Genomic DNA, 12976 nt, shown 5'->3' with positions numbered 1-12976 from the left:
GTGCCCACTGCCTCTGACTGGCTGTCAGTGCCCTGACGCTGGTCCCAGAGTCAGCCCCGCTCAGGAGGCCCCGACTGCCTGTGCTGCCAGCCCTCATGGCAGGACCCGGTGAATGATGCCAGCCTCTCTGCTCAGGGAGGAAGAGCCTGGGGTCCCACTGCTGGGGTCTGTGCCCCCACAGGGTGGAGGGCTGTGGGGCCCAGGAGAAGGCAGGCTTCTCGCCGTGGGCAGGCCGAGCCCTGGGCCCATCCCTGTCTCAGGCCCTTGGCGTCGGGTGTTGATGTTCGCCTGTCAGAGCCTCAGCCTGTGGTCTGTGTCTCCCCTGGGCGGGTCTGCTCCCTGGGGCCTGTGCCCCTGGCCTGCCCGTGGGCGCTCAGAGTCGCTCTCCTGAGCCGAGGAGGGTTGGAGACTGGGCTGGGGGCTGTCTCTCCGCAGCCCCTGTTCCAGGGAGAGGTGCTGAGCGCTGCAGAGCTGGCGGGAGGGAGCCGGAGCCCCTGGTGGAGCTGGGCCGTGCCAGCCTGGAGCCTGCTCTGAGCCTCCCGCACCCACGTTCCCTGCTCAGACCACCAGGGGCCTGCTCGCTGCCCTGACATACCTGCCTGTGTCCCTTCTGGGGGTCTATGCCAGGGGCCCAAGCCCAGGCCCCTGCTGGGCCGAGCCGCGCAGGGCGACAGGCAGGGAGTGCGGAGTGCGACCCTGCCGGCCGAGGGCGGGGATGTCGCCACGGTCTGTGTGGCACCGTCTGGCTCGCCTGGGCCAGGCCTCCCTGGGGGCCGCCCAGGGTGAATAGGAAGACGCTTGGCCGCCCTGCTGTCCAGCGTCCCTCGTGGGATGCCCCGTGGCCCTCCAGTGCCCACACTGCCCCTTCCCAGGCCTTGGCCCTGGGCTCCCTGGAGGACCCCGGTCTGCTGACCGTGTGGGGAGGGGGCGCGGGGGCACGCAGAGCCAGAGAGGCTCCCGTAGAGAGATTGCCAGGCACTAGCTCGCTGCCAGGTGGGTGGGGCACCCCAACACTGAGCGGCTGTGAACCCCATGGAGCGGAGCTGGCCCAGCCTCGAGGACCCTTTCGTCCCGCCCCCTCAGACCTGGCCTGCATTTCCTCGCTAAGCAGGAAGGATGTGCGCAGAAGGGAGCGGAGCTGGCTCTGTCCCTGAGTAAAACCGGTCCCATAGCGCCTCTGGCAGCCGGGCCAGGCCACGGCAGCGCTGGTTCCGCCAGGCGGCCGTGTGGCACAGGCGGGCTCCGCAGGGCGTCCGGCTCTCGCCTGCTCTCTCACCAGCCGCTTGGCTTTGCCTTCCTGGACCTGAGCTTCTGCCACTCAGTGGCCAGCGTGGCCCTGCGCCCCTCCACATCCCCAGGTCTCATGGCCGCTCCCCTGCTGCCTCCTCTGCCAGCAGCACTTCCCATGCCTCCGTGGGCCTGGCGGCCACGCTGCTCAGCATCCTGGTCCTGGCTCTTCCCACCGTGCCCGTCTGCCTGCCTCCTGCACATGTGGCAGCCAGAGGTGGTCCAGCATCGCCTCCTCCCCCTCCTCCTCCTCTTCCTCTTTCTCCTTCTCCTCTTTCTCCTCTTCCTTCTCCTCCTCCTCCTCCTCCTGCCTGCTAACGCGCTCCCCCAGTGGACTGTGCTGCTCCGGGCGGTGTGGGTGGGCAGCCACGCCCGCTCCTGGGGTCCCCCCTACGGGGACCAGGAACCGTGCCACCATCCACCATTAGAGATGCAGGCCGGCGGCTGGGGTCCCTCAGCGGCCTTCTCTCCCCGGAACCGCTCTGGGCCACACCTCGCCGGCTCTTCCTCCCACTCTCCTAGGCCGGCCTCTCCGCTCCGTCTGCATGGCCACGCCTGGCCCAGCCCCCCTCTCCCCCAGACAATGACCACCACCTTCCTGCAGCTCTGCTGGCTCTGCCTGCCGTGGGCCTGCCAGGGGCTGGTGCCTGGTGTGTCCCCTCTCCCTCCCTGACAGCTGCTTTCTCTGCTGAGGCCCCAGCCAGACGGGGGCTCTCTGATCTCAACTCAGCCAACGGCCACTCGGCATTAGGAGCCGTTTGGTGCGTCCCTGTGACCTTGGCCTGTTCCTGTCAGAGGTCCTGACTCCTCAGCAGGCCCCGCACAGCCTGCCTGGAGGCGCGTCTCCAGCCACGGAGAGGCCTGCGTGGCCCCGGAGCGGCGAGGCTTGGGAGGGTCGCGCTGTCAGTGCAGTGAGGGGGCGGACCCGGGACCCGCTGCCTCTGCCCTCAGGCCTCGTAGACCTGCTTGGGCTCCACCGGGGGCCGGGCAGCGATCTGGGGAGGGGCGGGAGTGCTCCCTCGGGTTTCCGTGGGAACCAGGTGAGAATCCACCCTCGTGCTCCTGCGAGCGAGGCCCAAGCTGTCGCCTGAGCCAGGCGGTTCAAGACGGCAGCGGAGTGTCTACAAGAGGGCCCCTCCGCGGCTGTCTGCTGAGCCCCGCTGTGCGGTGCCAGGTCCGGGGCTCACGGGGGCGCCACGGGGGGGAAGCTCTGGTCCCGGAGCACGGGGTCACAGCCCGGCCCCCAGGCCCGCGAGGCAGATGTCAGGGCCGACGCCGGCGGGGGCTGAGCCAGAAAAGAGGAGCTGTGCTCGCCTGGGGCAGGGAGGGCAGCAGTCACATGGGACAACAGCCGCGCCGGAGCCTGGCCTTACCCCGGGCATCCTTTCTGCTGGGCGCCCATCCTCTGCCCTGGCAGTGCCTGGGGCGTGGGCCAGGCAGCCACGGGGGTCGGTGGGGCTGGTGTCACTGCGCCAGACTGACCCGGCCAGCGCCTCGGAGTCTGCGCCTGCGGGTCACTCGCTGATGGCCTCGTGCTGGGAGGAAGCCGCTTCCCGTGCCGCCAGCCGGGCCCTCGGACACGGCAGCCAGTGCCCCGAAGGCAGCGGGTCCACCTGCCGAGGGCGTGCTCCGGGCCTGGGCCAGCGCACTCCCCTTCCCGAGCGCCCGGCCCCGCCCTCCGTGGACGGTGCGCACACCCACCTCACCTTAGGTTTCCGCCTGCTGCCCAGGAAGGAGCTGGCTGGGGGAGCGAGGCGGAAGTGGTCACCAGCACGCCCAGTGTCCCTTCCCAGGTCCCAGGTGCCCCCGGCCTACTTGCGGAAGGGGGCAGGCAGGGTCCAGCAGGCAGCAGCTCCCGAGGCCGGGGCCGGGGCCGGGGCCGGGGCCGGGGCCGGGGCCAGGGCTGGTGAGGGAGATTGGGGGAGAATGACAAGTGAATGGACAGGGGATGGAGGAGCAGGAGCGGGACGGGGCGGGCAGGTGGAGGGGAGAGATGAGAGCTGCTGAGCCCTAGCCCCCGGGCACAGGGATTCTGCCCACCTGCCTCTCACGGTCCTCAGTGCCCAGAGACTGGCCGGCCATGTCTCCCCTGGCCCCACCCCTCCCAGCTCCTGCCCCGACCCTTGCCCCAACCCCAGAGGCTGGAGAAGCTCCTTCAGCCGCAGTTTGACGTTTATTTTTAGCTCGCAGCTCACATGCTGCCTCCTGCCAGCGCCCTCCCGCCCTCCCTCGCTGCCTGTGTAGCAGAGCAGAGAGGGGCTCCATGGGTGAGCACGGAGGACTAGGCCGGAGCAGTGGCCTGGCTCCCAGCTCTGCGGAGGCCTGTGAGCAGGCCACAGGGCTGCTCTGAGCCCCTGGCACTATGCCCGCCGCCTCCTCTCCCCGGGCCACCTCCCACGGTGCCCGTGCTTCACTGTGGCTTCGGGGCGGGGTCTGCAGGCCAGAGGTAGGGTCAGAGGTGAGCTGTGCCACCAAGGAGAGCAGGGAGGTGACCTCCCTGGAGAAGCCTACCCTGGATGGCCCTCTGCCCTGGATGGCCGTGTGCCCTGCAGTGGCCATGTGCCCTGATGTAGCCGTGTGCCCTGGATGGCCCTGTGCCCTGGATGGCCCTGTGCCCTGTAGTGGCCGTGATGTCTCGGGCTGTGCCCTCAGGGTCCCTCCATAGCTGGCCCTGGGGGGCCTCCGGGCAGGGAAAAGCTGCAGTCTCAGGGAGACGGACCCCAAGCCCGTGTGCAGGCCTCACCCTCCGTGCACACAGGGCCTCGCGCCGCCGGGACCCCAGGCAGAGATGCGTGTAGCTGAGGGCAGCACGCAGGCAGAGTCCCTGGCGTGGCGTTTTCTATGGAGGTGTGAGCAGAGGAGCCTGCTCAGCACCCCGACTCTAAGGAGGGCACCCCCACAGCGCCGGCCCTGCCCAGGAGCCTGCACCCCAGCACAGCCCTGGCTGGGAAAGGGGGTGGGAGGGAGGCGGGGGACCATGCACCCAGGGGTGCCCTGTCTGACGCCCTTGCTGGCCTGCTGAGGCTCTCCACCATGGGGCTCCACAGCGGCCAGCAGGGGCTGTCTGCTCCCTGGGGCCCAGGTCCCCCTCTTGGCCAGACCCTGTGCCGTAGCCTCCCCCCTCTCCCAGTCCCCTGTTTGGGGGGAAGCTCTCTGAGGGGAGATGAAGGGACCTGCTTTTGGTTTCATTTTAATTCTGAACATGTGCTTCCTAAAAGTTACTGATTTCAGAGAGGAAGGGAGGGGCAGACAGAACATCATGATGAGAATCATGGATTAGCTGCCTCCCGCATGTCCCCACAGGGGAGCGAGCCGGCAGCCCGGGCATGTGCCCCGACCAGGAATCCAACTGTGACCTCCTGGTTCATGTGAGACGCTCAGCCCTGAGCCATGCGGGCGGATTATGAGTGCGTCTGAGAATGGGGAGTGCGGACAGCACCCCGGTCAGTCCGCTCTCCTCGAGCTTCCTGCCGAGCTCCAGAAGGCCTCCTCCGTCCCAGCGGCCGTGGGAATGCTCTGAGTGCCTCCGGTCTCCATGACCTCACACCTTCCCTCCTCTCCCCACAGAAATCCGAGTGGCTCTGTCTCAACTGCCAAACGAAGCGACTGCTGGAGGGCAGCCTGGGGGAGCCAGCCCCCGGCCCCCCGGCCGCCTCGCCGCAGCCCCCCGCCGGGGCCCCTCACCGCGCAGCTGGAACAGCCCCTCCGAAGCAGAAAGGGCCCCCAGGCCCGGGCCAGCCCTCAGGCCCCCTGCCCGCCAAGGCCGGCCCCCAAGCAAAGCCCCTTCGGGCCTCCGAGCCCAGCAGGGCCCCGAGCAGCGCCCAGGAGAAGAAGACGGGGGTCCCAGCTAAAGCAGAGCCTGTGCCGAAGCCGCCTCCAGAGGCTGCGCCGCCCCCCGGCACTTCGAAGGCAAAGGCCGGGGCGCGGAGGACCGAGCCCGCCGCCCCTGCCGTCACGGCTGTTCCCGGAGCCCCCACGGGCGGGGGGGCAGAGGTCAGTGCCCCTCAGCCGGCAGGACCCTGACTCAGGTGGACGGGCTGGGCGCCTGGGCTGCAGCGGGGACAGGGCGGCCTCTGAGGCCGGGGGGCTGCAGCCCGTGGGCAGTGCTAGCCTGTGCCTGGCGCCTGCCGGCTGCTTGGCCACCAGTGCAAACAGCGAGTTCCTCTTGGAGAACCTGGGCTGCGTGGGGCTTGCCTGGGAGCCTGGGAGCTATTCAAGGCCAGAGATGGGGGGGGGGCGCTGTGACCTGGGAGGGGGAGGGACCTTCGCTGGGCGCTGGGCGCGGGATTGACGGAGGGCGGGGCTCCAAGGAGCTGTCTGCAGGGAGTCAGCCTTCGCCTCTCGCCCGCTGCAGGAGCCGGCGGGCAAGCCTTACTCCCAGGACCTGTCCCGGAGCCCACAGAGCCTCAGCGACACCGGCTATTCTTCCGACGGCGTCTCCAGCTCCCAGAGCGAGATCACCGGGGTGGTGCAGCAGGAGGGGGAGCAGCTGGACAGCGCAGGGGTGACCGGGCCCCGCCCGCCCAGCCCCTCCCAGCTCCACAAGGCGGGCAGCGTGCGGCCCTCCCTGCAGGCCCAGGGCCCGGCCGCAGGCGGCGAGCGGAGCAAGGCGCCCGGCGGCGCCGCCGAGGAGCAGAAGCGGCGGCCCCACTCCCTGTCCATCATGCCCGAGGCCTTCGACTCGGACGAGGAGCTGGAGGACATCCTGGAGGAAGAGGAGGACTCTCTGGAGTGGGGGCGCCAGCGGGAGCAGCAGGACACGGCCGAGTCCTCGGACGACTTCGGCAGCCAGCTGCGGCACGACTACGTGGAGGACAGCAGCGAGGGCGGCCTGTCCCCGCTGCCCGCCCAGCCCCCCGCCCGGCCGGCCGCCACCGACGAGGAGTTCATGCGGCGGCAGATCCTGGAGATGAGCGCCGAGGAGGACAGCCTGGAGGAGGAGGACGCGGCCACCCCCAGGCGCGGCCCCCGGCCCAGGCCCGAGCCCGGCCCCGAGGCAGCGGCGCTGCCCACGCGGCGCCCGCCCCACCAGGCCTCCACGGGCTACGAGGAGCTGCTCTCGCTCTCCGAGGGGGGCCCCGCCGAGGCCGCCGACGGCACGGGGACCCTGCAGGGCGGGCTCCGCCGCTTCAAGACCATTGAGCTCAACAGCACGGGCAGCTACGGCCACGAGCTGGACCTGGGCCCGGGCGCCGACCCCGGCCTGGACTGCGAGCCCGAGCTGGAGATGGAGAGCCTGACGGGCTCGCCCGAGGACCGCTCCCGCGGGGAGCACTCGTCCACACTGCCCGCCTCCACGCCCAGCTACACCTCGGGCACCTCGCCCACCTCCCTGTCGTCCCTGGAGGAGGACAGCGACAGCAGCCCCAGCCGCAGGCAGCGCCTGGAGGAGGCCAAGCAGCAGCGCAAGGCCCGGCACCGCCCGCACGGGCCCCTGCTGCCCACCATCGAGGACTCGTCGGAGGAGGAGGAGCTGCGGGAAGAGGAGGAGCTGCTGCGGGAGCAGGAGAAGATGCGGGAGGTGGAGCAGCAGCGCATCCGCAGCACCGCCCGCAAGACGCGGCGCGACAAGGAGGAGCTGCGGGCCCAGCGCCGGCGCGAGCGCTCCAAGACGCCGCCCAGCAACCTGTCGCCCATCGAGGACGCCTCCCCCACCGAGGAGCTGCGGCAGGCGGCCGAGATGGAGGAGCTGCACCGCTCCTCCTGCTCCGAGTACTCGCCCTCGCCCTCCCTGGACTCCGAGGCCGAGGCCCTGGACGGCGGCCCCGCCCGGCTCTACAAGTCGGGCAGCGAGTACAGCCTGCCCACCTTCATGTCCCTCTACTCGCCCACCGAGCCGCCCGCGGGCGGCTCCGGCACGCCCAGCGCCGGCCGGCCCCTCAAGAGCGCCGAGGAGGCCTACGAGGAGATGATGCGGAAGGCCGAGCTGCTGCAGCAGCGGCAGCAGGGCCAGGCGGCAGGCGGCCGGGGGCCCCAGGGCGGCCCCGCTCAGCCCGTGGGCCCCCGGGCCCAGGGCTCCTTCGAGTTCCAGGAAGTCCCGGCCCGTGACTACGGCCGGGCGGCCCCGCTGCCCGCGGGGGGCTCGCCCGCCGGCCTGGGCGCGGCCGTGGACGAGGAGACCCCGCCGACCGCCCAGGGCACCGCCCGCGTGCGGCACGCCTCCGCCCGGGACCTGGCCTTCGCCGAGGACAAGAAGAAGGAGAAGCAGTTTCTGAACGCGGAGAGTGCGTACGTGGACCCCATGAAGCAGAACGGCGGCCCGCTCACCCCGGGCACCAGCCCCACCCAGCTCGCCGCCCCCGTGCCCTTCTCCGCCGCCCCCTCCTCGGACGGCAGCGGCGGCCGCGTCATTCCTGACGTCCGAGTCACCCAGCACTTCGCAAAGGAGCCCCAGGACCCCCGCAAGCTGCACGGCGCTCCCGCCTCCCCCAGCGCCGCCTCCAAGGAGGCCAGCACCGCCTTCCCCCAGGGCCCACCTGCGGGCTCCGAGCGCAGCACCTCGCCGTCTGCCACCGCCCACGGCTACGGGCAGGGCCCGGCCACCGCCAACTACGGGTCCCAGACGGAGGAAATGCCCCCGGCGCCCCGCGGGCCTGCCGCCGCCAGAGAGAAGCCCCCACGTCTGAGTGACGGCAAGGGCAGCCCCGCCCCGCCCGCCCAGGGGTACGCCTACTACTCGGGCTCCAGCCCGCCGCTCTCCCCGTCTTCTCCCTCAGAGAGCCCCACCTTCTCCCCCGGCAAGCCGGGCCCCAGGGCCACCGCCGAGTTCTCCACACAGACGCCAAGCCTGACCCCTGCCTCGGACATGCCACGGAGCTCTGGCGCCCCCGCCCCCTCCCCCATGGTGGCGCAGGGCACCCAGACGCCCCACGGGCCCGGCGCGCCCCGCCCGGCGTGGCAGCAGCCCCCGCGGGAGGCCCCCTTCATGGTCATCACGCTGGCCTCCGCGGCCGCCAGCCAGCCCAGGATGGTGCACGCCAGCGCCTCCACCTCCCCGGTGTGCTCCCCCGCCGGCACGCAGCCCCCGCCCCACGGCGCGTCCCCGCCGCCCTCAGAGCCCCCGGGGCCGCCGGGCTTCCCGCGGGCGGCCAGTGCCGGGGCGGACGGGCCGCTGGCGCTGTACGGCTGGGGCGCCCTCCCCGCCGAGAACATCTCCCTGTGCCGCATCTCCTCCGTCCCGGGGACGTCCCGGGTGGAGCCGGGCCCCAGGCCCGCGGGCAGTGCCGTGGTGGACCTCCGCACGGCCGTCAAGCCCACGCCCATCATCCTCACCGACCAGGGCATGGACCTGACCTCTCTCGCCGCGGAAGCGAGGAAGTACGGCCTGGCGCTGGAGCCGGGCCCGGGGCGGCAGTCCACGGCCGTGCAGCCCCTGGTGATCAACCTCAACGCCCAGGAGCAGACGCAGGCCTTCCTCGGCGCGGCCACCACCGTGAGCATCACCGTGGCCTCCTCCGTGCTGCTGGCGCAGCAGAAGCAGCCCGTGGTCTACGGAGACCCCTTCCAGAGCCGCCTGGACTTCGGCCAGGGGGCAGGCAGCCCCGTGTGCCTGGCCCAGGTCCGGCAGGTGGAGCAGGCCGTCCAGACGGCCCCGTACCGAGGCGGGCCCCGGGGAAGGCCCCGGGAGGCCAAGTTTGCCAGGTACAACCTGCCCAACCAGGTGGCGCCTCTGGCCAGGAGAGACGTTTTGATCACTCAGGTGGGCACTGCGCAGAGCGCTGGCCTCAAGCCAGGCCCCGCGCCGGAACTGGGCGCCAGGAAGCCGCACACCGTGCTGGTGCAGATGGCCGAGGGCGCGGCAGGCACTATGACCACGCTGCTCCCCGAGGAGCCGGCGGGCGCCATGGACCTCACGGGGGTGCGGCCCGAGAGCCGGCTGGCGTGCTGCGACGTCGTCTACAAGTTCCCCTTTGGCAGCAGCTGCCCGGGCGCCTTCCAGCCCGCCCCCAGCGCCCTCGAGAAGAGCGGGGCCGACGCCGCCCCCAGGGCCCAGAGCGGCGGCCCCTTCTACACCCCGCGCGAGCCGGAGCCCCCCGAGGAGCAGCGGCCCTACCCGCTGGGGCTCCCGGGCAGGCTGTACTCCTCCATGTCCGACACCAACCTGGCCGAGGCCAGCTTCAACTACCACGCCCACAGGATGGGGCAGCTCTTCCAGGGCCCGGGGCGAGACGCGGCCGTGGACCTCAGCTCGCTGAGGCAGTCCTACAGCCTGGGCTTCGCCGACGGGCGCTACCTGGGGCAGGGCCTGCAGTACGGCTCGGTCACGGACCTGCGCCAGCCCGCGGACGCCCTGCCCCACCCACTGCCCATGCGGCGCTTCAGCTCCGTGTCCAACATCTACTCAGACCACCGCTACGGCGCCCGGGGGGACGGCGTGGGCTTCCAGGAGGCCAGCCTGGCCCAGTACAGCGCCACCACGGCCCGCGAGATCAGCCGCATGTGCGCAGCCCTCGACTCCATGGACCAGTACGGGGGGCGGCGTGGCAGCGGCAGCGGCGGCCCTGACCTCATGCAGTACCAGCCCCAGCCCCAGCCGGGGCTCAGGCCCGGCCCCTTCGGGAACCCCACCTTCCCGGAGGCCCACCCGAACCCTGGGGTCCTGCCCCAGTACAGGCCCGCGGCCCAGGGCGTGGCCGTCCGACAGCTGCTGCCGTCCACGGCCACGGTGCGTGCCGCCGACGGCATGATCTACTCGACTATCAACACCCCGATCGCAGCCACACTGCCCATCACCACCCAGCCCGGCTCGGCGCTGCGGCCCCTGGTGCGTGGGGGCCTGTACCGGCCCTACACATCGGGCGCGGTCACGGCTGTGCCGCTCAGCAGCCTCACACGCGTGCCTGCGACCGCCCCCCGGGTGCCTCTGTACCGATATCCCGCACCAAGCAGGTTCCCCGCCGCGTCCAGCGTGCCGCCTGCCGAGGGCCCCGTCTACCTGGGGAAACCTGCTGCCAAGGCGCCCGGGGCCGGGGGCCCAGCGAGGCCAGAGCCACCAGGAGGGGCCGCCCGGCAAGAGCCTCTGTCCACAGCCACGCCGGCTGCTGCCAAGGAGGCGGCCGCGGCCCCGGCCCCGCTGGCCAGCCAGAAGCCAGCGGCAGAGGCGGCTCCTGCAGGCGGCAGTGCAGGCCCCGGCCGGCCCGGAGGAGAGGAAGCGTCGCAGGAGGAGAGGCAGCGGAAGCAGCAGGAGCAGATGCTGCAGCTGGAGCGAGAGCGTGTGGAGCTGGAGAAGCTGCGGCAGCTGCGGCTGCAGGAGGAGCTGGAGCGGGAGCGCGTGGAGCTGCAGCGGCACCGGGAGGAGGAGCAGCTGCTGGTGCAGCGGGAGCTGCAGGAGCTGCACACCATCAAGCACCACGTGCTGCAGCAGCAGCGGGAGGAGCGCCAGGCCCAGCTCGCCCTGCAGCGGGAGCAGCTGGCGCAGCAGCGCCTGCAGCTGGAGCAGATCCAGCAGCTGCAGCAGCAGCTGCAGCAGCAGCTGGAGGAGCAAAAGCAGAGGCAGAAGCCCCCCTTCCCCGTGGTCTGTGACGGGCCCGGCCGAGGGCCTCCCCCGGCGGCCGCCGAGCTGGCTCAGAACGGCCAGTATTGGCCGCCCCTGACCCACACGGCGTTCATCGCCGTGGCCGGGCCCGAGGGGCCGGCGCAGCCCCGGGAGCCCGTGCCGCACCGCGGCCTGCCCAGCTCCGCCTCGGACATGTCGCTGCAGACCGAGGAGCCGTGGGAGGCCGGCCGTGGCGGCCTCCGGAAGCGGCACTCGATGCCGCGGCTGCGGGACGCCTACGAGGCGGAGCCGGGGCCCGAGCCCGGCCCCGTGCGCAGGATCGCGGACAGCAGCGTGCAGACGGACGACGAGGACGGGGAGGGCCGCTACTTCCTGAGCCGGCGGCGCCGCACCCGGCGGAGCGCGGACTGCAGCGTGCAGACGGACGAGGAGGACAACGCCGAGTGGGAGCAGCCCGTGCGGCGCCGCCGGCCCCGCCTGCCCCGCCACTCGGACTCCGGCTCGGACGGCAAGCACGACGCCGGGGCCCCGTCCTCCGCGGCCGCCCCCGCCAGGGCCACGAGCAGCGTGGGCATCCAGACCATCAGCGACTGCTCCGTGCAGACGGAGCCCGACCAGCCGCCCCGGGTCTCCCCCGCCATCCACATCACGGCGGCCACCGACCCCAAGGTGGAGATCATCAGGCACATCTCGGCGCCGGAGAAGACGGGGCGCGGGGAGAGCCTGGCCTGCCAGACGGAGCCGGACGGGCAGGCCCAGGGCGGGGCCGGGCCGCAGCTCGTGGGGCCCGCCGCCATCAGCCCCTACCTGCCCGGCATCCAGATCGTCGCCCCAGGGCCCCTGGGAAGATTCGAGAAAAAGAAGCCGGACCCCCTGGAGATTGGCTACCAGGCCCACCTGCCCCTGGAGTCCCTGTCACAGCTCGTGAGCCGCCAGCCTCCCAAGTCCCCACAGGTCCTCTACTCGCCGGTCTCGCCCCTGTCCCCACACCGGCTCCTGGATGCGTCCTTCGCTCCCAGCGAGAGGCTGAGCAAGGCGCACGTGAGTCCCCAGAAGCACTTCGCGGCCGACGGCGCGCCCCGCCAGCAGACGCTGCCGCGCCCCATGAAGACCCTGCAGCGGTCTCTGTCTGACCCCAAGCCCCTCAGCCCCACCGCCGAGGAGTCCGCCAAAGAGAGGTTCTCCCTCTACCAGCACCAGGGGGGGCTGGGGAGCCAGGTATGGGCACAGGGGCTGGGCCAGGGTGGGGCCGGGGTCTCTGCCTAGCCTGGGGCCCAGAGAAGGCTCCTGGGGGCTGGAGCGGGAGGGGGGAGACTCGGCTCTGGAGGGAGTGGAGAACAGAACTTTCCGGAGGCTCGTCTGGAGCCTGCCGCTTGGCCAGGACGTCCTAGGCAGACCCACCCCCTGGCCCTGCGCCATCCATGCAGACACCACTAGGAATTCCCTCCTCAGCACCCTCCTCCGGGCCCATTCCCCCTCCAGGCCTCCAGCCCTCCCGCCGGGCCCTTTCCCCTCCAAACCTCCACATGGGTGCTTCCTGAGAAGCTGGTCAGACAGTGACCATCCCTCCTCCCGCCCTGGCCTGGCCTCCACGGCCCCACAGGAAGCCCGAGCTCGTGTGGCATCGAGGGCCACCCAGCGGCTGCAGGCTCAGCACGGCTGCCCCCACTCCTGTCCGCCGGGCTCCCGGAGCACGCTGCCCGGGGGTGGCTCCAGTGGCCAGGGCACTAGGAGAGGTGCCTGCATGCGTGGCTGTGGGGGCGGGGGGGAGAGGCCAAGACCGAGTGCAGGCTGAGGAGGGCGTATCTTGCAGGCCCTGGAGTCTGGGAGGTTTTAGGGGAGACAGGCCTGGCGGGCAGTAGCCTCCTGGCGGAGCGCGGCAGACGCGCTGCAGGAGGAGACTGCGGTGGCCAGGGCAGGGCCGGGAGCTGTGGAGATGGTGAGCGTGGTGTGGAGAGCCTGGGTGTGCAGGCCAGAGGGGTGAGGAGGGTCAGGAGCTGGGCTGGCAGGGAGGCCGTCGGGGAAGTCATGGGCTGGCCACATGGGGCCACGCCACGTTCGCACTCCCGGTGCAGCCGGCGCAGCAGCCGGCACAGCCAGGAAGGCCCTCGGCTCTGAGGTTCTGGGGACACTCGCTCCCTTACAGTGAGAATGAGCGGGATCTCATGCAGCTCCTTCCCAAGCTGAAGTGTG

The 12976-nt window shown here is 71.8% G+C and overlaps 1 protein-coding gene across 2 annotated transcripts in view; it reads left to right on the top strand.

The window, feature by feature from the left end:
- The window catches only part of BSN (bassoon presynaptic cytomatrix protein), a 51376-nt gene that overhangs the window by 30993 nt on the left and 7407 nt on the right, over nt 1–12976 (top strand). For both annotated transcript variants that reach the window (XM_045579580.1, XM_045579581.1), the window contains exons 4-5: nt 4855–5280; nt 5642–12001. In XM_045579580.1, the coding sequence (XP_045435536.1) occupies nt 4855–5280; nt 5642–12001 (6786 nt within the window). The remainder of the gene's footprint in view (nt 1–4854; nt 5281–5641; nt 12002–12976) is intronic.

Source organism: Pipistrellus kuhlii, unplaced genomic scaffold (assembly GCF_014108245.1).
Source record: "Pipistrellus kuhlii isolate mPipKuh1 unplaced genomic scaffold, mPipKuh1.p scaffold_m20_p_11, whole genome shotgun sequence".
NCBI lineage: Eukaryota > Metazoa > Chordata > Mammalia > Chiroptera > Vespertilionidae > Pipistrellus > Pipistrellus kuhlii.
This window is presented reverse-complemented; position numbering and strand designations above follow the sequence as displayed.